The sequence below is a fragment of the Coregonus clupeaformis genome, unplaced genomic scaffold (assembly GCF_020615455.1).
Source record: "Coregonus clupeaformis isolate EN_2021a unplaced genomic scaffold, ASM2061545v1 scaf0033, whole genome shotgun sequence".
In the NCBI taxonomy this organism is placed as follows: domain Eukaryota; kingdom Metazoa; phylum Chordata; class Actinopteri; order Salmoniformes; family Salmonidae; genus Coregonus; species Coregonus clupeaformis.
Genome location: NW_025533488.1, coordinates 615379 through 642244, shown reverse-complemented (window position 1 = coordinate 642244; position 26866 = coordinate 615379). Strand labels below are relative to the sequence as shown.

The 26866-nt window shown below is 45.6% G+C and overlaps 1 protein-coding gene across 1 annotated transcript in view; it reads right to left on the bottom strand.

Moving 5' to 3' along the window:
* LOC121556968 (urokinase plasminogen activator surface receptor) overlaps nucleotides 1-24669 on the bottom strand; it is a 39909-nt gene extending 15240 nt beyond the window's left edge. The window contains exon 1 of the mRNA XM_045212626.1: nucleotides 24641-24669. Within this exon, the coding sequence (XP_045068561.1) occupies nucleotides 24641-24664 (24 nt within the window). The 5' untranslated portion in view covers nucleotides 24665-24669. The remainder of the gene's footprint in view (nucleotides 1-24640) is intronic.
* Nucleotides 24670-26866: the final 2197 nt, after the last annotated feature.

The following is a 26866-nucleotide window of genomic DNA, read 5'->3' as shown; positions in this document are numbered from 1 at the left end:
CAGAACACTGACATTCCTGTCTTGCAGGAAATCACGCACAGAACGAGCAGTTTGGCTGGTGGCATTGTCATGCTGGAGGGTCATGTCAGGATGAGCCTGCAGGAAGGGTACCACATGAGGGAGGAGGATTTCTTCCTTGTAACGCACAGCGTTGAGATTGCCTGCAATGACAACAAGCTCAGTCTGATGATGCTGTGACACACCGCCCCAGACCATGACAGACCCTCCACCTCCAAATCGATCCCGCTCCAGAGTACAGGCCTCGATGTAACGCTCATTCCTTTGACAATAAACGCCATTTCGACCATCACCCCTGGTGAGACAAAACCGCAACTCGTCAGTGAAGAGCACTCTTTGCCAGTGACGGTAGGTTTGTGCCCATAGGCGACGTTGTTGCCGGTGATGTCTGGTGAGGACCTGCCTTACAACAGGCCTACAAGCCCTCAGTCCAGCCTCTCTCAGCCTATTGCGGACTGAGCACTGATGGAGGGATTGTGCGTTCCTGGTGTAACTCGGTCAGTTGTTGTTGCCATTCTGTACCTGTCCCGCAGGTGTGATGTACGGATGTACCGATCCTGTGCAGGTGTTGTTACACATGGTCTGCCACTGCGAGGACGATCAGCTGTCCGTCCTTTCTCCCTGTAGCGCTGTCTTAGGCATCTCACAGTATGGACATTGCAATGTATTGCCCTGGCCACATTCTCAGTCCTCATGCCTCGTTGCAGCATGCCTAAAGCACGTTCACGCAGATGAGCAGGGACCCTGGGCATCTTTCTTTTAGTGTTTTTCAGAGTCAGTAGAAAGGCCTCTTTAGTGTCCTAAGTTTTCATAACTGTGACCTTAATTGCCTACTGTCTGTAAGCTGTTAGTGTCTTAATGACCGTTCCACAGGTGCATGTTCATTAATTGTTTATGGTTCATTGAACAAGCATGGGAAACAGTGTTTAAACCCTTTACAATGATGATCTGTGAATTTATTTGGATTTTTACGAATTATCTTTGAAAGACAGGGTACTGAAAAAGGGACGTTTCTTTTTTTGCTGAGTTTAGTTTATTGATGGCTGTCACGATCGTCGAATACAGAGGACCAATGCGCAGCGTGATAAGTGAACATACTTCTTTATTAATGTCACCACACGAACAAAACAACAAACGATACGTCAAGTCCTTGGTCTACAACACCAAACCAACACGGAACAAGATCCCACAACACACTGTGGAAAACAGGCTGCCTAAGTATGGTTCCCAATCAGAGACAACAAGCAACAGCTGATACACGTTGCCTCTGATTGAGAACCACACCGGCCAACATAGAAACAAATGAACTAGATAATCACCCTAGCACACAAAACACATAGAAACAACACACCCTGGCTCAACATAACAGAGTCCCAGAGCCAGGGCGTGACAATGGCAGTAGGATGTGCCTATCACTCACATGGACTTCTTGGCATGGTACATGACGCATGATTCAATCCCTGCTGACTAATGTGTATTAGTCTTGTAAGTGCTTGTATACTTTTCAATACATTACACTAAAGGTGTGGTCTCCATGTTCCCAAGACTTATAGCTAAAAGTTTTAAACTTGACTCAAATATATCTGTTCTGACACAAACGTGCCTTCTCTAATGGGGGAAGATTCCTGCAGTTTCACAATAAATGGCAAGAGTTTTCCCTTCTGTTCTCAATCCAACAAGGATCATTGAGGTTTAGAATACTCTAATAATATTTATCCCAGAGATGTTATGAGCGCTCAGGAAATCTGACCACCCATGTAATCAAATAACAATAATGTTATTTTTCTGGACAAAAAGTAAAGTTAATTTAAACACTTAACCCTAGTTGTTCCTGTAAGTCCCTCTGTATAAAAACGTCAGCTAAATTACTAAAATGTATATGAAATTTGTCCAATAGAACAGAATTGAACAGACTCCTGTGATAAAATGTTTTTACAATGATTGCAACAATGTCACTGGAGTGGCTGTGCAAAGCATACACAGAATATGCACATTATTGCATCCTGATGAGGGGACAAAGAAACGGGACATGAAGCAAAGTAACACAAACGCATACAACACTTTGCCCATGAACTGAAGGTAATATGTAAAAGATTTACAAATTATTTACAATTCATTTGTTTGTTGATATTAGTTTGTCACACACCTGTTTTTACTTTCATTTCCTCTGCAAATGAGCCCTTAAGTTTCTATTCCTTTAGTTACATTTCCTGTCAAAACCTCAAACCGAACCATGTGACAAGCCCTACTTTTGAATTGATAAACCCTGACCCACTTTAATATCTTCCATTTTAAAGATTCTGTTTCTCTCAGTTATGTTTTGTGTCATGAGCCTGCAAAAAATAGCGGGCTCTGTCTGTGTTGCTCCTATTTGTTATTGTTTGAATCCGGGAAAACGATCTGGATCCCAGTCAGAGGAAAACACCTCCTAAAGCCCTTAGAAGAATGTGTCAGAACATGTGTTATCCTAACAAAACGCTCTGTAAAGGTCAGGTGAAATAAGATGGTAGTGCAGATGGGTGTGACTTAGGGTGAAAACTTCAAATGTCAGCCTATGGGCGTTTTACAGTTTTTTTCCTCCTGTAAAAGACACCTAAGGGAAATTGGCTGCTCTGTGGTTGCGTGAGAATGAATGTTTTTTCAACGAACATTACCCTGGCAGTGCCAACTTCACCTTTTCAACCATTCATAATCATTCCAAGTTCATTAACCTACGTTTTATACTACCCTATCATTATTACAGAGTATGGAAATAGACCAAAAAAGCAGATAGACTGAACAATCAATGATGAAAATAAAACATATCGACTGAACAATACTGTTATGAAGAAGGTTAAAACTAACCACTGAAATTATTGGGGTGTTATGTCCATAATCGCAGGAAGTAGGGGTGCTGCAGCACCCTCTGAAAAATCAGAATAAAACAAATATATTCAGCTGTTTAATTACATTTATTCAGCACACGCAAGGGAACCACGCCGGCAAAGCTTGTTATGCACATGCATAAGGTACATCTGAATACCAACTACTGAGATGTGCGTAGGAAAGGTGTACATTACCTAAATCTGAATCGGCCCTAAATTACCACAACTGTTTTGAAACCATTTTGATAAATATAATTTGGTTGATATTATTGTGAATGCAGATACTGTCTACTGCACCCCTTTTATGTCCCGCCTACCTTGTTGGTGATTGGCAATATTGTTGGCCAATCACCAGTCAGCACCACATTCATGTTCTCTGTAACTGTCATTTTGGGGCAGTTGACTTGATGTATGGGGGGCAATGCAAATAGTCCGGGTAGCCATGATTAGCTGTTCAGGAGTCTTATGGCTTGGGGGTAGAAGCTGTTAAGAAGCCTTTTGGACCTAGACTTGGTGCTCTGGTACCGCTTGCTGTGCAGTAGCAGAGAGAACAGTCTATGACTAGGGTGGCTGGAGTCTTTGACCATTTTTAAGGCCTTCCTCTGACACCGCCTGGTATAGAGGTCCTGGATGGCAGGAAGCTTGGCCCCAGTGATGTACTGGGCCGTACACACTACCCTCTGTAGTGCCTTGCGGTCGGAGGCCGAGCAGTTGCCATACCAGGCAGTGATGCAACCAGTTAGGATGCTCTCAATGGTGCAGCTGTATAACTTTTTTAGGATCTGAGGACCCATGCCAAATACTGAGGGGGAATAGGCTTTGTCGTGCCCTCTTCACGACTGTCTTGGTGTGTTTGGACCATAGTTTGTTGGTGATGTGGACACCAAGGAACTTGAAGCTCTGAACCTGTTCCCCTAAAGCCCCATCGATGAGTCCTTAAAAGTGTTTGTGTTCAATAAACATCACGGAAAGAAGAAGGTTTGTTGTGGTCCTTCCACCCATATCCTCCACATCAGCTGTACAGGGAGTTATTAGTTAACTACTGTAGATTCATAGCACTAGCCATGGTAAGGTTAGCTGATTAGTTGATTGAGTTTAAAAAGTACCCAGTTGTCATACTTGAGTAAAAGTAAATATACCTTAACAGAAAATGACACAAGTAAAAGTGAAAGTCACCCAATAAAATACTACTTCAGTAAAAGTCTAAAAGTATTTGGTTATAAATATACTTAAGTATCAAAAGTAAATGTAATTGCTAAAATATACTTAAGTATCAAAAGTAAAAGTAAAAGTCTAAATAATGTATAATTCCTTATATAAAGCAAACCAGATGGCATCATTTTCTTGTTATTTTGTTATTTACGGATAGCCAGGGGCATGCTCCAACACTCAGACATAATTTACATCATTTTCTTTAGGAATGTAGTGAAGTAAAAGTAAAAGTTGTCCAAAATATAAATAGTAAAGTAAAGTACAGATACCACAAAAAAACTACTTAAGTAGTACTTTAAAGTATTTTTACCCAAGTACTTTACACCACTGAGCATTAGCTAACATTAGCTCATACTAAGTAAAGAGCTCAAAACAAAACACTGGTGTCAGAAGTGTATTTTAGTTTTTTGAAATATTTTCTGTGGACTTTCAGATGTTTTTTGTGTGTTTTGGGGCATTCTCACTGATCGTGACATTGCTAGCTAGCTTGTTAGCTAGATTCAGTTGCTATCTAGCTAGCTACGGGGTCTCCCCTCACAGGACCTCCCTGTGAGTTGTACAATCCCTGAACATGTTGCTATGGTAACCCAAGGGCAGATAACACAGTGAGAACAATACCCTGCACTGCAGAGGCACAGCCAGGACTATTTTGTGGAATTCAAATGTTTTCTTCTGGATTTATTTTATTTTTATAATTGTAGGGCTAAGCGGTTCAGGGAATACCACATCCAGCTGGCCGACGCCATAAGACAAGCTGGGAAATGGCTCTATTTTGTTAGAAACAAAGCGGACAGTGACCTGGAGGCCTCATTCAGGTGCAGGAGCGGCAAGGGTCTCACTAAAGCTGAAATTCTGAGTCAGATAAGAGCTGACTGTGAGGTGAGTCTGAGGAAGGCTGGGGTAAAGCAGGCCAGTGTTCTTACTGTCCTGCTTTCAACCACATAGCTTTTACTTCCCCCTCTTACACACCACCATTGAGAAGGAGCTTGAGGGCCACAAATGCTACATTTTCCTCCTGTCACTGCCTAATCTCTCGTCTGCCATGGTAGAGATTCAGAAGATGGCTCTGGCTGGGACTGTGTGGAGGAGAGCCATAGAGGCATGCCTGACTGCTGTAACAACAGGAGACACTGACCATGGTGTTGTTTCTCTGTTGATGAACACACAGATCTTACCAGCAGAACTTTGGCCTGGATGCAGATTCCTTACATCAGTTAGCTGCACTGACAGGAAATACTTATCAGGTAAAGGAGCCGCTCTACTTCAATATGAGACAGCGACAATTTAAAAAATGTTATTAACTGATAAATCAATTATAATCGATAATAATTGATAACTTTAACAACATTTCTCTCCAAAGGTAGATTTCTTTGCTATCCATAATCACTTCTCTGATCATTCTTCTTCTGTCAACCCAAAACCCCCTCCGAGGTAACAGGTTTTGTTTTTTCCATTTATGTTTTGAGGTTGGACTTTTAGCACATATAGCATTTAAGCAAGTAGGGCACACAGATTGGTGTCACCTCGTCAGTCATTATGTGTTACCCCTGTGCTGGTTGCCGTCTCGTTAGTGGGAAGGTGTTTCACCTGTGTTGGCCCAGGTGCTATTTAGGAGTGGTTGGCCCAGTGCTCCAATTGAGTTTGATAGATGGGAGAGCTACGGTGCGATTTCTAGCTCACCTATATACGTTAGAAAGAAGCCTGAGTTTTGGTTTCCCCTGTTTTGTTCCATATTCTTTTTAGTCCCTATCCTAAGTTGTTGTGGGTTTTTCTTTTAGTTTGTGTTTTCGGAGGAAACCTAGTGGGCGTCCATGGTGGGCGTGTTTTAGAACCCCTTACTTGTGGCTTTGCAAACTTTCAGTGGGCACCCAAATGGGTGCCTTTCAGAACCCCTTTTTAACCCCTTTCTGTTTTGTTTGGTTGTCAGTGATTTTGTTTGTTCCATTTGTTGTGAGCGACGTTATGAGTTTGTCTTGTGGGAACGTAACAAAATGGGGGCTCATCCGGGATGTTGTTTCCCATGAGTATGGTAGTCGCTCTAATCACATACTCTGAAGCTCTGCTGTGACCAGATATTTGAGTGTTTAAAATACAAATTTGGGTAGAGTTTCTGTCACTGACATCCACCTTGTGGGGTTATAAGTTATAAGATTGGTGGAATCATTTTTAAAGTTGCATAAACACACAGGCTAATAACAATAAATCCATGGACATTAAGTTGGAAGTATTTGTGGAAAACCCTACATGGGAGATGCTAGATACATGTTCAAAGGCGAATCTACTCATCATTGCATAGCATCAAGGTGGCATCTGGCGATCCAAAATAAGTAGTCAAAGAGTTGATCGGTGCTGCTTTGGTGGAGGAGGAAATCCTTCCGGAGAGAGAGGTTGATGAAATGGGTAGAGTAAATCCCATAGACGTGCAACTATCAGAGCTTGAGCACAGGAAAGAGAACAAGAACGAGAGCGTGTAGCCAGACTAGAACAAGAAGAAAGTTGTACAATCGATTGAAAGACCTCGATCTGGAAGTAGTCCGAATCCAATCAGGCCATTCTACACCGTCAACAGTTTGATCTTGGTCGGAATAGCAGACGTGTACTGCCTTTCAATGAAAAGGAGGTGGATGTATATTTTACTCTGTTTGAGCGGATTGCCACATCCCTAAAATGGCCACGAGATATTTGGTCACTGCTCCTCCAAAGTGTTCTTGTGGGAAAAGCTCAGAAAGTGTACGCCACTTTATCTCTTGACCAGAGTTCAGATTATGACACTGTTAAAGCTGCTATCCTTCGGGTTTATGATTTGGTCACAGAGACATACAGACAACAGTTCTGTAAATTACGAAAGACAGAATCACAAAGCCATGTTGAGTTCGCAAGGAAACAAGCATGTCTTTTTGATCAGTGGTGTGGTTCTCAAGAAGTCAAGGACCTTGAGGATTTAAAGACACTCATACTTCTTGAGCTACATTTATGAGCACAAGGATCTCACTCTTGAGAAAGCTGCAGTTCTTGCAGATGAGTTTGTGTTGACACATACAACTACCTTCACAAACAAAGCACCCAGTAGGTATCCCTACACAAAAATGAGAGAGGACACATTGTCTCTGTGTCCTAAGTTGAAACATACATTTTTTAGAGAAAAAGCTGCCCATTAAGTCTCTGGTTGGGACTGGGGTATCTCCTAAACAAGATTTTGGATCAAATGTGTATGAACCCTTTGTTTCAGACAGGTTCGTGTCTCTGCAGAGTGGTGATGCTTTTAAGCAGCCAATGAAGATACTGTGAGACACTGGGGCAGCCCAATCTGGTTCCGTTGGAGTGAGGCCTAGCCTACCGGTGAAGGGGGGTCTCATTCATTTTGGGAAACGATTTGGCTAGATTGGAAGACTTGTTGAATTGTCTTCCACTCATCTCCCTCCCGGATACGCACCAGGTTGTACGCGCTCCTGAGATCCAATTTAGTGAAGAAGCGTGCCCCATGTCATGACTCCGTCATACTCGAAATCAGAGGTAATGGATAGCTGTATTTTATTGTGATCTGATTTAGACCACGGTAGTCAATGCACGGGCGTAAGCCACCATCCTTTTTCTTCACAAAAAATTAACTTGATGACGCAGGGGAAGTGGACGGCCGAATCTATCCTTGTCTCAGAGATTCGGTGACATATGTTTCCATAGCCGCCGTCTCTTCCTGTGACAGAGGATACACATGACTCAGGGGAAGCGCAGCGCCTACCTGGAGGTTTATCGCACAATCCCCCTGTCGATGGGGTGGTAATTGAGTCACCTTCTTTTTACAGAAGGCGAGAGCCAAATCGGCATATTCAGGCGGAATATGCATGGTGGGAACCTGGTTTGGACTTTCCACCGTAGTTGTCCCTACGGAAACACCTACACACCTCCCCAAGCACTGACTAGACCATCCCTTGAGAGCCCTCTGTTGCCATGAAATAGTGGGGTCATGAGAGGTTAACCAGGGAAGCCCCAACACTACGGGAAACGCAGGAGAATCAATCAGATATAAACTAATAATTTCCTCATGCCCCTCCTGCGTCTTCATCCAGAGTGGTGCTGTGACCTCCCTAATCAGACCTGACCCTAAAGGGCGACTATCTAGGGCATGGATAGGGAAGGGCACATCGACTGGCACAATAGGAATCCCTATCTTACGGGTAAACTGACGATCAATAAAGTTCCCAGCTGCGCCTGAATCTACTAGCGCCTTATGCTGGGAATGAGAAGAAACCCAGGAAACACAACATTAATACACATATGCGCAACAGGGAGCTCTGGGTGAGTTGGGTGCCTACTCACCTGAAACGGTTCATCAGTGCACTGCCTACTGCCTCGACTCTTTGGAGGCCCTCCCCAGCACCGACCAGCAGTGTGTCCTCTGCGGCCACAGTTGGTGCAGAGGACGGCCCCTCTACCGGTCTCCCTCATAGCAGCGCCTCCGTGCTCCATAGGGGTAGGGTCGGAGGTGCTGGGGGATGGAATGGACGGCCCCTGATCCGGTCGTCCGCGGGTAGCCAACAGGTTATCCAGTCTAATCGACATATCCACCAGTTGGTCCAGGTTTAGGTTGGTGTCCCTGCCGGCCAATTCCCGACGAACGTCCTCCCTCAAGCTACAACGGTAGTGGTCGATAAGGGCACTCTCATTCCATCCTGCGCTGGCAGCCAGAGTCCAGAAGTCCAGTGCAAATTCCTGCGCGCTCCTCTTCCCCTGTCTGAGGTGGAATAGACTCTCACCCGCCGCTCTCCCCTCTGGTGGATGATCGAATACCGCCCTAAAGCGGCGGGTAAACTCTGCATAGCTTACAGTTGCGGCGTCTATTCCCCCCCACTCGGCGTTGGCCCACTCCTGCGCTTTACCAGACAGACAGGAGATGAGGGCGGACACGCTCTCGTATCCCGAGGGAGCCGGGTGGATGGTTGCCAGGTAGAGCTCTACCTGGAGCAGAAAACCCTGACACCCGGCAGCTGTACCGTCATAAGCCCTCGGGAGCGAGAGCCGAATCCCACTGGACCCAGGAGGTGAAGCGATGGATATCGGTGTAGGTGGTGGTGTAATCGGAGGAGGTATAGGGAGACCTCCTCTCTCCCATCGCTCCATAGTGTTCACCACTCGTTCCATGGCTGTGCCGAGAGCCTGGATCATGGCCGCTTGTTGTTGGACGCGTTCCTCCATTGATCCGGCTGGCATCGCTGTACCTGCTGACTCCATGTAGATGGTGTGTGTTTCTGTCAAGGCGTCAGTGTAATGCGGTAGGCGAAGTCAGGCGCAGGACACAGAGCTAATCAGAAGGCATACTTTACTCGAAGGTAAAAGAAAGCACAACAACGTCCACGCAGGGAGGGAACAAACACGCACACTAGCGACAGCCGAAACATGAACAAACACAAATATAGTCTTTGCATAAGTATTCAGTATTGTTTAGGCAAGCCTAAATTATACTGAAAGAAATATACACTAATTGTGCACTAATTCGTTTACATCCCTGTTAGTGAGAATTTTTCCTTTTCAAGATAATCCATCGAAGTGTGGTATATCAAGAAGCTGAATAAACAGCATGATCATTACACAGGTGCACTTTAACATTTCTGTCTGTAATAAAGCCCTTTTGTGGGGAAAAACTCATTCTGATTGGCTGGGCCTGGCTTTGCTGTGGGTAGGCCAGGCCTACCCATGGCTGCACCCCTGCCCAGTCATGTGAAATCCATAGATTAGGGCCTAATTTATTTATTTCAATTGACTGATGAACAGTACAATCTTAGAAATTGTTGTATGTTGTGTTTATATTTTTGTTCAGTATAGTTCAGGACAAAAATGTGGCTTAACAAATCACAGAAATAATAGGGGTTGACATGATTTTTTTATGACTAATCCTTCCTCTGTCCCCCATACATACAACATCTGTAAGGTCCCTCAGTCAAGTGTTGAATTTCAAGCACAGATTCAACTTCAAAGACCAGGGAGCCTTTTGAAAGACTAATAAAAGGGCAGTGATTAGTAGATCGGTAACAATATCAAATCAGACATTTAATATCTCTTTAACATTTTTACATCATTTACATTTTAGTCATTTAGCAGACGCTCTTATCCAGAGCGACTTACAGGAGCAATTAGGGTTAAGTGCCTTGCTCAAGGGCACATTAACGTCATTTAGCAGACGCTCTTAGCCAGAGCGACTCGCAAATTGGTACGTTCACCCTATAGCCAGTGGGATAACCACTTTACAATTTGGGGGGGTTAGAAGGAACACTTTATCCTATCCCAGGTATTCCTTAAAGAGGTGGGGTTTCAAATGTCTCCGGAAGGTGGTGAGTGACTCCGCTGTCCTGGCGTCGTGAGGGAGCTTGTTCCACCATTGGGGTGCCAGAGCAGCGAACAGTTTTGACTGGGCTGAGCGGGAGCTATGCTTCCGCAGAGGAAGGGAGCCAGCAGGCCAGAGGTGGATGAACGCAATGCCCTCGTTTGGGTGTAGGGACTGATCAGAGCCTGAAGGTACAGAGGTGCCGTTCCCCTCACTGCTCCATAGGCAAGCACCATGGTCTTGTAGCGGATGCGAGCTTCAACTGGAAGCCAGTGGAGTGTGCGGAGGAGGGGGGTGACGTGAGAGAACTTGGGAAGGTTGAACACCAGACGGGCTGCGGCATTCTGGATGAGTTGTAGGGGTTTAATGGCACAGGCAGGGAGGCCAGCCAACAGCGAGTTGCAGTAGTCCAGACGGGAGATGACAAGTGCCTGGATTAGGACCTGTGCCGCTTCCTGTGTAAGGCAGGGTCGTACTCTCCGAATGTTGTAGAGCATGAACCTGCAGGAGCGGGTCACCGCCTTGATGTTGGCGGAGAACGACAGGGTGTTGTCCAGGGTCACGCCTAGGCTCTTCGCACTCTGGGAGGAGGACACAGCGGAGTTGTCAACCGTGATGGCGAGATCATGGAACGGGCAGTCCTTCCCCGGGAGGAAGAGCAGCTCCGTCTTGCCAGGGTTCAGCTTGAGGTGGTGATCCGTCATCCATACTGATATGTCTGCCAGACATGCAGAGATGCGATTCGCCACCTGGTTATCAGAAGGGGGAAAGGAGAAGATTAGTTGTGTATCGTCAGCGTAGCAATGATAGGAAAGGCCATGTGAGGATATGACAGAGCCAAGTGACTTGGTGTATAGGGAGAAAAGGAGAGGGCCTAGAACTGAGCCCTGGGGGACACCAGTGGTGAGAGCACGTGGTGCGGAGACAGCTTCTCGCCACGCCACTTGGTAGGAGCGACCGGTCAGGTAGGACGCAATCCAGGAGTGAGCCGCGCCGGAGATGCCCAGCTCGGAGAGGGTGGAGAGGAGGATCTGATGGTTCACAGTATCAAAGGCAGCAGACAGGTCTAGAAGGACAAGAGCAGAGGAGAGAGAGTTAGCTTTAGCAGTGCGGAGAGTCTCCGTGACACAGAGAAGAGCAGTCTCAGTTGAATGACCAGTCCTGAAACCTGATTGGTTTGGATCAAGAAGGTCATTCTGAGAGAGATAGCAAGAGAGTTGGCTAAAGACGGCACGCTCAATAGTTTTGGAAAGAAAAGAAAGGAGGGATACTGGTCTGTAGTTGTAGACATCAGTGGGGTCGAGTGTTGGTTTTTTGAGAAGGGGAGCAACTCTCACTCTCTTGAAGACGGAAGGGACATGGCCAGCGGTCAAGGATGAGTTGATCAGCGAGGTGAGGTAGGGGAGAAGGTCACCGGAGATGGTCTGGAGAAGGGAGGAGGGGATGGGGTCAAGCGGGCAGGTTGTTGGGCGGCCTGCAGTCACAAGTCGCAGGATTTTATCTGGAGAGAGAGGGGAGAAAGAAGTCAAAGCATAGGGTAGGGCAGTGTGAGCAGGACCAGCAGTGTCATTAGACTTAACAAACGAGGATCGGATGTCGTCAAGTGAATAATTCTGCTGTGGATTATGTATTAAACCACCCAGACACATCAAAGATACAGTCGTCCTTCTGAATTGAACTGCAGGACAGGAATGAAACTGCTCAGGGATGTTACCATGAGGCCATTGGTGATTGTAAAACAGCTACAGAGTTCAATGGCTGTGATGGGAGAAAACTGAGGATGGATCAGCAACATTGTAGTGACTCCACAATAATGATTTTAATGGCAGAGTGAAAATAGTAATACAAATATACAGAATAAAAAATATTCCAATATTACAACAAGGCACAAAAGTAACACTGCAAAAAAAAGTTTTAGCCTAAATGCAAAGCCTTATATTTGTGGCAAATCCAACACCACACATCACTGAGTAACTGCCGCCTTATTTTTAAGCATGGTGGTGCCTGCATCATGGTACGGGTATGCTTGACATCAACAAATACTGGGGAGTATTTCAGGATAAAAATAAATGGGATGGAGCTAAGCACAGTCAAAATCCTAGAGGAAAACCTGCTTCAGTCTGCTTTACAACAGACACTGGGAGAATAATTCACCTTTCAGCAGGACAATAACCTACAACACAAGGCCAAATCTACACTGGAGTTGTTTACCAAGAAGACAGTGAATGTTCCTGAGTGGCCAAGTAACAGTTTTGACTTAAATCTGCTTGAAAACCTATGGCAAGACCTGAAAATGGCTGTTTAGCCATGAGCACCATCATCTTGATAGAACTTGAAGAATTATGAAAATATTAAAGGGCTAATATTGCACAATCCAGGTGTGTAAAGCTCTTAGAGACTTACCCAAGAAGACTCCCCACTGTAATCGCTGCCAACAATGTTTCTAGCATGTATTGACTCAGGGAGCTGAATACTTATGCAACGACTGTATTTTAGTTATTTCATTTCTATCAATCTTTTCCAAAACAATTATAGAAATCTTCCACTTTGATAGAGTATTTGATGTAGATTGTTGACAAAAAATGACATTTAAATCCATTTTAATTCCACTTTGTAACAACAAAATGTGAATAAATCCAAGGGGTGTGAATACTTTTGCAAGGCACTTTAGTTTCATTGCCAATAATGAGTTTTGAAGTATTTTCTGAATTGCTGTTCAGAAGAGTGCAGAGAAAGTTGACAATGATAACGATTGTTTATTGCACAGCTGAGGAACATGCATCCTGAGAGTATCCTTTTTCATATCTTTCATATATTTCAAAAAAGTATATTTAACTTAAATGTCCACAAAATATAGGTACGGTATACTTTCAAAAACAAATGTGCACAAAAAATTGCATATTTCCCATCATCCTTTTCTGCAGCTGAAGTCTTGATATATAATATGATATTGTTCCTCATATTTAGCCTATTCAAATGTTTTGATGTTCATTTTAAAACTGAACAATGTTGTACTATTAATTACACATTACGCATTACACATTTTATTGAAATGTAAATGTGTTACCGTAATGTGATCAACTAAAGTGTGAAATGCCAATGGTGCACAGTTCTCAAAGTTATTACTTGTAAATGAATTGCTCAAGCCACAACTTTCTGTAAATAGCATGTTAATGGAAAACTTGCCAACATAATCCAGGTCAAGGAGGGCATTCCCCAGGGCAGATTTCTATGCCGCTTACTTTTCTCAATATTTACTAATGACCTGCCAGTGGCACTGAGTAAAGCATGTGTGTCTATGTATGCTGATGACTCAATATTATGCAAATCAGCTACCCCTGCAAGTGAAATCACTGCAACACTTAACAAAGAGCTGCAGTCAGTTTTAGAATGGGTGGCAAGTAATAAGATAGTTATAAGTATTTCAAAAACTGAAAGCCTTGTATTTGGGACAAACCATTCACTACATCCTAAACCTCAACTAAATCTTGTAAATAATATTGTGGAATCTATTTTATTTTATTTTTATTCATTGACTCATTGGACTTGGAAGCAGGAGGTTGTGAGAATAATGTTAGGCCTACTGCTGCTAGGTAGCTCTCTCTCTGCTCTCCCCCTCCCCTCTGTCTGTCCTTGATTGCAGGAGTGAAGTCTGGTGTGCGGGAGTCAGGGTTCCAGCTGCAGCTCATTCACCATAATCACCTCAGCCTTTAAGACCCGGTCAAACTTTCCACTCATCGTCAGATCATAGTCAAGACGACCATGTTAGTCTCGCTGCCGACTCAACCTGTTTGTTTTCGCTCTTTGTGTTTTTGGCCTGTTCTATTTACTTTTCTCCTGTGCCACAGATTATGGGAACCTGACTTCTGCCTCCGCTTCACTCCTGCCACCACCATCCTGCTCCCCACTACCGGACCTCCCTTTTGGACTCACCACGGACACTAGGACATTACGGTACCACACCTGCCCTGACCTGGATCTGTTACCCTCCCTGTAACCTGGACTTGCTCTTCCCCTATTATTGGAAACCTGGACGTTTTGAACATTGTAAATAAACCTGTTAAACCTTCTCTGGCTTGGTGTACTTGTCTGCATTTGGGTTCTAATCCAGTTAAATCATGACAAATAAAGAGTCAGATAATCTATACAGTAATTCATATACTTTTAATCTTTTTAATTTGCAGAATTCATCTTGTTCATCAATTAGGCATAGCAAATACAATAACACCGTACACATCCAGTGACATATTTCATTTCAAGTATATTTCTGCCAGGTTAAAAATGGGATTCAATAGCCTTTTTTACATTATTCAGAATGTTAGCAACATGTGAAAGCTAGCAATGCCAATGATTTCAAGCAATGTACAACACTTGTTTAGATTGGCAGATGCCTCAATAAACATCCATGCCTCACTGACTCATAGGACCTTGAGGAGAGAAGAGGACAGGTGTGGGTGTGTGTAGGGGTTATGGGATGGATGTAGTTGTGGGTGTGGGTTGTTGTGGGTGTGTTTTTTTGCGAGAGCTGTCCCTAAAATGAAATGGCTATAGTGCATTCCACAGGTGGCTGCAGCATTACGCTAGTGGAGGTGGAGAGGTTTAGTTAACCCTACACAATGTGAAGCCCCAAGGGAGCGTCTAGTGAAAGGGGCTATTCAATAACATCCATTATTAACACACACAACAGGTGAATAGTGGAGACTGGAGCTGGGGAGTGGGGAGATGGGGTGGGGGTGTAAAATGACAGGGAGGTTCCAGTTACGATGGAACTAGTAAACAGAACGAGGCCATGGCCAGGAGAGGAGAGGAGGTGAATGCACGGTGCCCCTCAGTGGAACAGGGCGACAGAGACCATGGATGTCACCAGGAGCAGGAGGCTCAGTCTGATGCTCTGGGCGTTGTTACACAGGTTGCCCTCGCAGCACTTCATGTCCACGCCCATGGCGGGCCCCAGAGCTCCTGACACTTCTCCCACACAGATTCTCTTGGAGACACATCCCTTCATTGTCATCTTCTTGCCACCCGTGTTCACTAGCAGCACACAAAAGACAATGTTACTGATATTCACAAGACTCAATGCTTTGCAAGTCCAGTCAAGTCCTGATAAGTGCACATTGGATAAAACTTTCAGCCCATTCTCTTTTGGAATACTCCAGGGGGTGCTGAATCTGTAGGTACCAGATTACATTTGGACCTGGCGAAATGTGAAGCTATACTGTCCACTAGGGGCAATGTGAGCACCTATTACCATCTAGTACGCTTGCTAGGTTGTTGTGATGGGGGATAGGGCGTTTAAGCCGCAGCCTCTGGCTCAGAGGGTTGCGTGTTCAATCCCAGTGCTAGGCACTTGATTTTTGTTTTTTAGTTTTAAGCCTTTCCCAAACCTTAACCCTTAACTTAACAACTCTGAAATAATGTCTAAACTTAAGTTTAACCCTAATACCTAACCTTAGCCCTAACCTTAACCATTGGCAATGAATGCCTAAACTTACATGTTAGTTTCACTTTTAAGGAGTTTGACTGACAGCCAAGATACATCACCACATGGAGTAATTAAAACGTTGGGCCATGGGGTAATTATGTTGCTGCAGTTATGCAACGGGTTGGAGGTTTATTTGGAGATTGGAAAACTTTTCATTGCAGTGCAGTGCTGCAGGACACATTCAATTAAAATACTCTACATTCAGTTATTACTTGCTCAGGGTAACTGCATGCTATCAGAGGCCAGGACTATATAAACACACAGAATATCAATAATTCCTCAGAGTAAGCATATTATCATACATATATCAGAGTATTTCGTATTATTCTGTACGTAAATTCTGGGAACTCCATTTTGTATGATATGTTACATTTCGTATTGTATGTATTAATTTGTGGATGTCCATCATCCATTTCGTATGATATGTTACGATTTACAATTGATATGATATGTTACAAATTGCAAAATGTAAGATAAGTTATGAATTAACCATGGCAAGGTGACTAGGAATATGGCAGAATACAAACAGTGTAGTTATTCACTCCGCAAGGCAATCAAACAAGCAAAACGTCAGTATAGAGACAAAGTGGAGTTGCAATTCAACGGCTCAGATACGAGATGTATGTGGCAAGGTCTACAGACAAACACAGACTACAAAAGGAAAACCAGCCACGTTGCCGAGACCGACGTCTTGCTTCCGGACAAGCTAAACACCTTCTTCGCCCGCTTTGAGGATAACACAGTTCCACCGACGCGGCCCGCTAGCCGCGTCCTCAGAGCATGCATGGACTAGCTGGCTGGTGTGTTTACAGATATATTCAATCTCTCCCTATCCCAGTCTGCTGTCCCCACATGCTTCAAGATGGCCACCATTGTTCCTGTACCCAAGAAAGCAAAGGTAACTGAACTAAACAGCTATTGCCCCGTTGCACTCACCTCTGTCATCATGGAGTGCTTTGAGAGACTAGTCAAGGATCATATCACCTCTACCTTACCTGTCACCCTAGACCCACTTCAATTTGCTTTCCGCCCCAACAGATCCACAGACGATGCAATCGCCATCACTCTGCACACTGCCCTATCCAATCTGGACAAGAGGATTACCTATGTAAGAATGCTGTTCATTGACTATAGCTCAGCATTCAACACCATAGTACCCTCCAAGCTCATCATTAAGCTCGAGGTCCGGGGGCAAACTACCCGCCCTCCAGGACACCTACAGCACCCGATGTCACAGGAATGCCAAAACGATCATCAAGGACATCAACCTCCCGAGCCATTGCCTGTTCACCCCGCTATCATCCAGAAGGCGAGGTCAGTACAGGTGCATCAAAGCTGGGACCGAGAGACTGAAAAACAGCTTCTATCTTAAGGCCATCAGACTGTTAAACAGTCATCACTAGCACATTAGAGGCTGCTGCCTATGGACATTGACTAGAAATTACTGGCCACTTTAAGAAATGGAACGCTAGCCACTTTAATAATGTTTACAAATCTTGCATTCCTCATCTCATATGTATAAACTGTATTCTATACTATTCTACTATATCTTAGTCACTTTAATAATGTTTACATATCTGCATTACTCATCTCATATGTATATACTGTATTCTAAACTATTCTACTGTATCTTAGTCCATGCCGCTCTGACATCGCTCGTCCATATATGTATATATTCTTAATTAATTCCTTACTTAGATTTGTGTGTATTGGGTATATGTTATGAAATTGTTAGGTATTACTTATTAGATATTACCGCACTGTCGGATCTAGAAGCACAAGCATTTCGCTTCACCCACAATAACATCTGCTAAACACGTGTATGTGACCAATACAATTTTATTTGATTTCAATTCCAAAATATTTGTTGCTAACATTAGCTATGTGGCTAGATGGTTAACGCTAACATTAGCTAGCAGTAAGGGTTAGTGTTAGCGGTTAGGGTTAAGGTTAGGAGTTAGGGCAAGGGTAAGGGTTATCTAAAAAGTTAGGGGAATGGATCTAAAACGCTAAAGTTGTATGAGATACAAACATGCAACCTTTGGGTTGCTAGACATTAGCATTATATGCCCACCCATCCACTCTGACCAACCAGCCTCCTTACGTTTTTGCCTTAATTAACCTTCTATCTGATGTAACTAAACCAAACATAACATACCATACTAATTTGAGTGTCCCGGATTTACGTTTACTATGTTATGTCTAGTCTATGAGACCAGTCTGAGAGACTAAATAAATAGGCTTTAGGAATGTAAAGAATGTGCAGGTAACGGTGCGCCATTAATCTGACACACTACCTGATGTTGAGATGCAGCGGTCCTCGTCTCCCAAGCAGCTCAGAGCGCTCGTGCAGTCCGTTCCGGTACAGGTGAAGCACTTCTTGCCATTAGGAGTGGGTTTAGTGGACTCTACAGGATAAGTGATTGCACTTTTCACTTCCACCTCACCACAAACCAAAATCAAAATAGATGAATTCTATTCCTTATAATCGCCTATTTCGAGTATTCCTCTATATTTAATGGCTGCCAAGTGTTTTCAACAAGTATGCTAAATAGATCGGCTGGTTGTATTTCAATTTAAGAATTGAGTTAGTCTAATTCAGCAACTCAAACTTTCCTCATAGAACTATCAATTAAAATGATTAATTTCAATTCAACCTTTCAACATGCTATCAAATCGAATGTTTTAATAGTAGCATTGATTATAAACTTACATAGCCTATACATTCTCATTGAGATAGTTACCAGGGACGCTTTGGGAGTTGCAGAGGTCCGTATTGCAGCATTTGCTGGCGATCGTAATGCGCGAGATTCCGAAGTTCACTGCTGCACTGAAACACTCAGTTGGCACCGCGCAAGACTTCGCGTTGACATATACTAATTTTGTATCGCCTGGAAATGGAAAGAAGAGGTCGAGTCAAGAAAAAAAACATACAGGTAAAAAAACGTAATAAAATGAACCAGAATATTTGTTTTATCGTTAGGCTAACATTTATGAGCTAAATGAACCTGCCATTAATTTACCCATATAGGATGTCATCCGCGTGTTTCCACATTGGGTTGGATTAGGACAGTCAATCTGCTTGTCCGTGCATGCTCCCAATTGTCCCGGTATGCACTCAATGCACTTGAGTGAATATGCTGAGAAGGTGAAAAGTTACAGCATCCCATTATTAGAAATTATTTTCATAAATTATCAGGGATATAATATACTAAAACGTGGACACTTTTTTCTTTGGCTGAAATGCGTTTGTCATTCAAAAGGTACATTGATCAATGCTGTTGAAGTTATATATTTATTTCTTCTTCATTATAGTTGTAAACTGCGGGCTATAGGCTAAACTGAAATTGCAAAAAAAAGTATAATAATTGCTGAACTTGATCTTCAAAGCAGAATTAATCCAAATGCAGCCAAAGGTAGCCTAAGTAATACAAAAATGATATGGGCTATAGCCATATTTAGAGATTTTCTTTGTGTACTATTTTGACATTTAAAATAAATTAGAATCGAAATGCATGTTAACCGTAGGCTATAGCCTAGATAGTCCTCTTACCTTTGGGAAGAAGCACACTGTCACGGTTTCGGCCGAGGCTGCTCCTCCTCCTGGTTCGGGCAGGCCTCGGCGGTCGTCGTCCCCGGAGTACTAGCTGCCACCGATCTATGTTTCATGTTCGTTTGGTTTGGTCTTGATGTTGTACACCTGTGTCTAGTTAGTCCTCGTTAGTGTTCTATTTAGTTCTCGTTGTGTGTGTCTGTGTTTGTGTGTGATTGTTTCGCTGTCGTGTTTGTGCGCTACTGTTGCCTTGTGCATTTCGTATTTTCCTCCTCTGTGTTAGGAGGTTATTTACGCACTGTTTTGTGCGCCTTTTGGTTTTCGCCTATGTGCGGACTTTCTCGCCTCCGGGCGTTTGACTCGTTATTTTGAGTGTGCTTTTCACTAAAGTCTATTGGACTTATTTCTCTGCGTCCTGCATCTGATTCCTGCACCACACCCACCTACAGCACCCACTGACAGAATCACACACCATAATGGAATCAGCAGGATCGGCCGTGACACCTGTGTCGCTCGAGGAGCATATCCATTGGCAAGATGGACAGATAAGACAACTGGAGACCGCTCTACAGGACGTGATCAACACCCTGCACCGACGGGAAGCCAGCAGGGTACCCACACCTCCACCTACCCTGCCCACCCCATCGGCCGGTCCACCAGTCCCAGGTCCGGAACCCAGGAGGATTCGGCTCTCGCTCCCGAGGGCGTATGACGGAACAGCTGCCGGGTGTCAGGGGTTCCTCCTGCAGGTGGAGCTCTACCTGGCCACTGTACACCCGGTGCCCTCGGGACACGAGAGCGTTTCCGCCCTCATCTCCTGTCTCTCGGGAAAGGCGTTGGAGTGGGCTAACGCCAACACCATCTCCTACGCCGAGTTCTCCCGCCGCTTCAAGGCCGTGTTTGACCATCCACCTGAGGGCAAAGCGGCGGGGGAGCGGCTAGTCCGCTTGAGACAGGGGAGGAGGAGCGCACAGGCGTTTGCTTTGGAGTACCGGACTCTAGCGGCGGATGCAGGGTGGAATGAACGGGCTCTCATCGACCATTTTCGGTGTAGCCTCCGGGAGGACGTTCAACGAGAGTTGGCCTGCAGGGATACCCATCTGACTTTCGACCAGTTGGTTGATATGTCCATCCGTTTAGACACCCTGCTGGCCACCCGTGGACGTCCCGAGGGGGGTCCGTCCATTCCGCCCTCCGGCGCCTCCGAGCCGAGCCCTATGGAGCTCGGAGGTGCCGGCGCTAGAGAACGGAGGAGGAGGAGCCCGAGGGGGCCTGTCTCCTGCACCAAGTGCGGTCGTGGAGGGCACACTGCGGCCAGGTGCTGGGGAGGGTTCTCCGGGGGAGAAGACAACAGGCCACGCACTGGGGGGGCCTCCCAGGTGAGTGGACGCCCCACTTACCCAGAGCTTTCTGTTGCGCACTTTTGTATACCTGTTGGTTTTCCACAGGTTGCACCTCATTCCCAGCATAAGGCGCTAGTAGATTCAGGCGCAGCTGGGAATTTTGTTGATCGAAAGTTTGGTTTAGAGTTAGGGATCCCTCTCCTACCTGTTGACAAACCTTTTCCCGTTCATGCCTTAGATAGCCGCCCGTTGGGGTCGGGTTGATCAGGGAAGTCACAGCGCCACTTAGGATGTGTGCGCAGGGGGGTCATGAAGAGACTATACAGCTGTATCTGATCGACTCTCCTGCGTACCCAGTGGTGCTGGGAATTCCCTGGTTAAGCACCCATAACCCTGCTATTTCGTGGCAACAGAGGGCTCTCGATGGGTGGTCTCTTCAGTGTGAGGGGCGATGTCTGGGTGTTTCCGTGGGGGCGACTTCGGTGGAAAGTCCAAACCAAGTGCCCGCACTGCACATTCCGCATGAATATGGGGATTTAGCTCTTGTGTTTAGCAAAACTAGGGCGACGCAGTTGCCTCCCCATAGACAGGGGGATTGTGCGATTGATCTCCAGGCAGGAGCAGCGCTCCCACGGAGCCATGTGTATCCTTTGTCTCAAGAGGAGAGAAAAGCTATGGAGACTTACATAGCCGAATCTTTGAGACAGGGATACATTCGGCCCTCCACTTCTCCCGCCTCCTCAAGCTTCTTTTTTGTGAAGAAGAAAGATGGAGGGTTGCGCCCGTGCATTGATTACCGTGGTCTCAATCTGACTACTGTGAAATACAGTTATCCACTCCCTCTGATTGCGACCATGACGGAGTCATTGCATGGGGCGCGGTTTTTCACAAAATTGGATCTCAGGAGCGCGTATAACTTGGTGCGCATTAGGGAGGGCGATGAATGGAAAACAGCGTTTAGTACCACGTCAGGTCATTTCGAATATCTTGTCATGCCATATGGGTTGATGAATGCACCATCAGTCTTTCAATCCTCCGTAGATGACATTTTCCGGGATATGCAGGGACAAGGGGTGGTTGTGTACATTGATGATATTCTGGTGTACTCGTCTACCCGGGCCGAGCATGTAACCCTGGTGCGACGTGTATTGAGGAGGCTGTTGGAGCACGACCTATATGTCAAGGCAGAGAAATGTCTGTTTTTCCAGGAGTCGGTCTCCTTTTTTGGGTTATCGGTTGTCCGCGTCAGGGGTGAGAATGGAGGTGGATCGTGTGTCCGCTGTGCGTAATTGGCAAACTCCAACCACTGTAAAAGAGGTGCAGCAGTTCTTGGGCTTTGCGAATTACTACCGGAGGTTTATCCGGGGTTTTGGACAGGTGGCAGCTCCCATCACGTCCCTTCTGAAAGGGGGTCCGGTGCGCCTGCAGTGGTCAGCTGATGCGGACAGGGCCTTTGGGAGACTGAAGGACCTGTTTACGTCGGCTCCGGTGCTGGCGCATCCGGATCCCACAATTCCCTTTCAGGTTGAGGTGGACGTGTCTGAGGCTGGTATAGGGGCCGTGCTCTCTCAACGGTCCGGCTCGCCACCTAAACTCCGCCCCTGTGCCTTTTACTCCAAAAAGCTCAGCCCGGCGGAGCGTAACTATGACGTTGGGGACAGGGAGCTGTTAGCTGTAGTTCAGGCCCTTAAGGTGTGGAGGCATTGGCTTGAGGGGGCTCAACACCCTTTCCTCATTTTGACTGACCATCGGAACCTGGAGTACATCCGGGCAGCGAGGAGACTGAACCCTCGCCAGGCTCGATGGAGTATGTTTCTCACCAGGTTTGTATTTAAAATCACGTACATCCCTGGGTCCCAGAATGGCAAGGCAGATGCACTGTCCCGGCGGTATGACACGGAGGAGAGGTCCGTTGAGCCTACTCCCATACTACCGGAGTCTTGCCTTGTGGCACCGGTGGTGTGGGAGGCCGAGATCGAGCGAGCGTTGCGTACCGACCCCAGCCCTCCACAATGTCCTGAGGGTCGGAAGTACGTTCCGCTCGAGATTCGGGATCGACTTATCTACTGGGCTCACACGTCACCCTCCTCTGGACATCCGGGTATTGGCCGGACAGTGCATTGCCTTAGCACTAAATACTGGTGGCCTACTTTGGCTAGGGATGTGAAGGTTTACGTCTCCTCCTGCTCGGTGTGCGCCCAGTGTAAGGCGCCCCGACATCTGCCCAGGGGTAAGTTACAGCCCCTACCCGTTCCACAACGACCATGGTCCCACCTCTCGGTGGATTTTGTAACAGACCTTCCCCTCTCTCAGGGGAATACCACCATCCTGGTCATTGTGGACCGGTTCTCTAAGGCCTGTCGTCTTCTCCCAATGTCGGGTCTTCCTACTGCCCTACAGACCGCTGAGGCCCTATTTACCCACGTCTTCCGGCATTACGGGGTCCCCGAGGATATAGTGTCTGATCGAGGCCCCCAGTTTACCTCCCGTGTGTGGAGAGCGTTTATGGAGCGTTTGGGGTCTCGGTTAGCCTTACCTCGGGGTACCACCCGAGAGTAACGGGCAGGTAGAACGTGTAAACCAGGATGTAGGTAGGTTTCTGAGGTCGTATTGCCAGGACCGGCCTGAGGAGTGGGCGCGTTACATTCCCTGGGCCGAGATGGCCCAGAACTCCCTCCGCCACTCCTCTACTAACCTAACCCCTTTCCAATGTGTATTAGGTTACCAGCCGGTTCTGGCACCGTGGCAGCAGAGCCAGATCGAGGCCCCTGCGGTGGATGATTGGATGAGGCGCTCGGAAGAGACGTGGAACGCTGCCCACGTCCACCTGCAGCGGGCCGTCTTTCGTCACAAGGCGAGCTCCGATCTCCACCGCAGTGAGGGGCCGGTGTACGCACCCGGAGATCGAGTCTGGCTCTCTACCAGAAACCTACCCCTCCGCCTGCCCTGCCGGAAGCTGGGTCGGCGGTTTGTGGGGCCCTTTAAAGTCCTGAGAAGATTGAACGAGGTGTGTTATAGGTTACATCTACCTGTTGAATATAAGAATATTAACCCCTCGTTCCATGTGTGTCTTCTCAGGCCGGTGGTAGCTGGTCCACTCCAGGACAATGAGATAGGAGAGACTCCTCCGCCCCCCATTGGACATCGAGGGGGCTCCGGCGTACACCGTTCGGTCCATCTTGGACTCCAGACGCCGGATGGGGGTCTCCAGTATCTCGTGGAGTGGGAGGGGTACGGCCCGGAGGAGCGGTGCTGGGTGCCGCGGAGGGACATCCTAGACCCATCTCTCCTGTCGGAGTTCCACCGGGACCATCCCACGCGCCCTGCTCCGCGTCCTCCTGGTCGTCCCCGAGGCCGGGGTCGGCGCACGGCTGGAGCCGCGCGTCAAGGGGGTACTGTCACGGTTTCCGGCCGAGGCTGCTCCTCCTCCTGGTTCGGGCAGGCCTCGGCGGTCGTCGTCCCCGGAGTACTAGCTGCCACCGATCTATGTTTCATGTTCGTTTGGTTTGGTCTTGATGTTGTACACCTGTGTCTAGTTAGTCCTCGTTAGTGTTCTATTTAGTTCTCGTTGTGTGTGTCTGTGTTTGTGTGTGATTGTTTCGCTGTCGTGTTTGTGCGCTACTGTTGCCTTGTGCATTTTGTATTTTCCTCCTCTGTGTTAGGAGGTTATTTACGCACTGTTTTGTGCGCCTTTTGGTTTTCGCCTATGTGCGGACTTTCTCGCCTCCGGGCGTTTGACTCGTTATTTTGAGTGTGCTTTTCACTAAAGTCTATTGGACTTATTTCTCTGCGTCCTGCATCTGATTCCTGCACCACACCCACCTACAGCACCCACTGACACACACTCACGAGGATGGTTACAATAAGGTGCATTTTGACTTGGAGCTGAAGGAGGTGAAATGATATAGGGTGTGTCGAGTTACAGCATTTATCTGTGATCATTTAGAGGTGTGGCATGTTTTGTCTAGAAGCATTCACACACTCACAGAGCTCTACCTGGTTTATCCGGTGTTCAATAACTGAGCTTTGAATACAGTGTTCTGTTGCAACACATACCATTTGTAGAATGTGGCAACTTGTTTTTAGAATTTTCACATTTTGTTTTCTGTGGTCTTACATCCTGGAATTAAAATTCATGAACTTGTTTCAATGCTCCATGTTCTGCAAAACCTTCACAATTTCAAAATAAAAAATAAATGTCAAATAAATATTATTTTCTTTTTGGATAGGCTTCCACCAACTTTGCACACTTTGTGGATCATTGCAGTCAAAAATGTGACCGCCCCATTGTGAATAGGACTTTTATTCATTTTTATGTATGCTGTTGTATTTCCTGTAATGAAATCTGTCCTTTGTCATTGGCGATGAGAAAACACTGATTTAATAACAGCAAACACAAAAATAAAAAGGAGTTAAATCCTATTCACACTCAGGAGTTTCCACTGTCTCGACTTGGTAAGAAACTGTTTTCTCTCCCAGTGTCAGGTCTCAAGCAGACTGATGCAGGCCTAAGACCTTGCCTTTGCTTCACTCCATACCTGCCATTTGATCCTGACAAAACTCCTCTGCTCCATGCCAATGACAGCCATAAGAGGATACAGCCATCACCATGCTTGGACATTTGGAGGGTTATTCAGTGAAATGTTGTGTTGGCTTTGACCCAAATGTAACGCTTTGCATTTTGGCCTTTTTGCAGTATTAAGTGCCTTCCTGAAAAAAAGTTATTCTGTTGGAATTTCAGTACTTCAGTATAACGTTTTCTGCAGGATTTCCTCATGGCTCTATTTAAAGTCATGTTCTCAGAACATTAAGAAACCTTTCTATAAAAACCACAAGAAAACATTAGTAACGTTCAAAGAACATTTTAACAATGTTATTGAAAAACATACAGTATACATTCCGTTCTCAACGTCAAACACGCTTTATCCTCTATCTTTTTAAGTGTGTTCAGGTGTGATGGCCACGCCCACAAATTGAACACACCTGAATCTCACTGACACCATGCCACAAATAAAAAGAATCTGTTTGCGTGATCAATGTCTGACCAAATTAATTTCCATGGGTCCTATTTTTGCTTGCCGTTCAAAACCATTAACCTAAGCTAGCAGTGTTATTAAAAGTATTATTAAAACATGTTCACAGAACATTATAATCTACACCCGGCACAGCCAGAATGGGACCCCTCAGAGCCTGGTTCCTCTCTTGGTTTCTTCCTAGGTTTCTGCCTTTCTAGGGAGTTTTTCCTAGCCACCGTGCTTCTACATCTGCATTGCTTTCTGTTTGGGGTTTTAGGCTGGGTTTCTGTATAGCACTTTGTGACATCTGCTGATGTAAAAAGGGCTTTATAAATAACATTTGATTGATTGATTGATTGATTGATTGATTGATTGATTATTTAATTACTTTCAAATAACCTAGAATTTTTGTTCTCAGAATGTTAATAAAACCTCCCATGAAAACTGTACCTACAGATAATTAACATTTGGTTACTCACAACAAGTAAGTTCTCAACATCTCTGCCTCATATTGACTCAATCACAGCCACTTCCTTTGTCTCCATGCATCAGACATCCTGTTTGCAGCACTTCCCACTCTGGTTGTGGTCTGCCTGTCTGTGCTAACCTACAGTACATCTGGTTCTTGTAACTGTTTTTGCAAGAGGTCTGCATACTCGTCTCCCTGAGCATGATTATGCCTATGTATGGAAACAAAGCACCCTATAGGGTGTTTGTCTTGTGCCTAGAGGTGTTCAGCATCCAAACAGGAAACACAGTAGTAAGTCTAGTGACGACTGCACAAGGGAACATGTCCAACAGACCAGCCGGTACATTGAAACCAATGGAAAGTGCTAGTTCAAAGTATTTAAAGGTCCAATGGAGCCGTTTCTATCTCAATATCAAATACTTTCTGGGTAACAAGTAAGTACCTTACTGTGATTGTTTTCAATTAAAGTGGTTAAAAATAAACAAAAATAGCTTCTTAGAAAATAGAAATTTCTCAAGCAAGAATTTTGCTTGGACTGTCTGGAACTGGTCAGAGAGGTTTGGTCTATTCACTAATTTACCGCCTGATGAT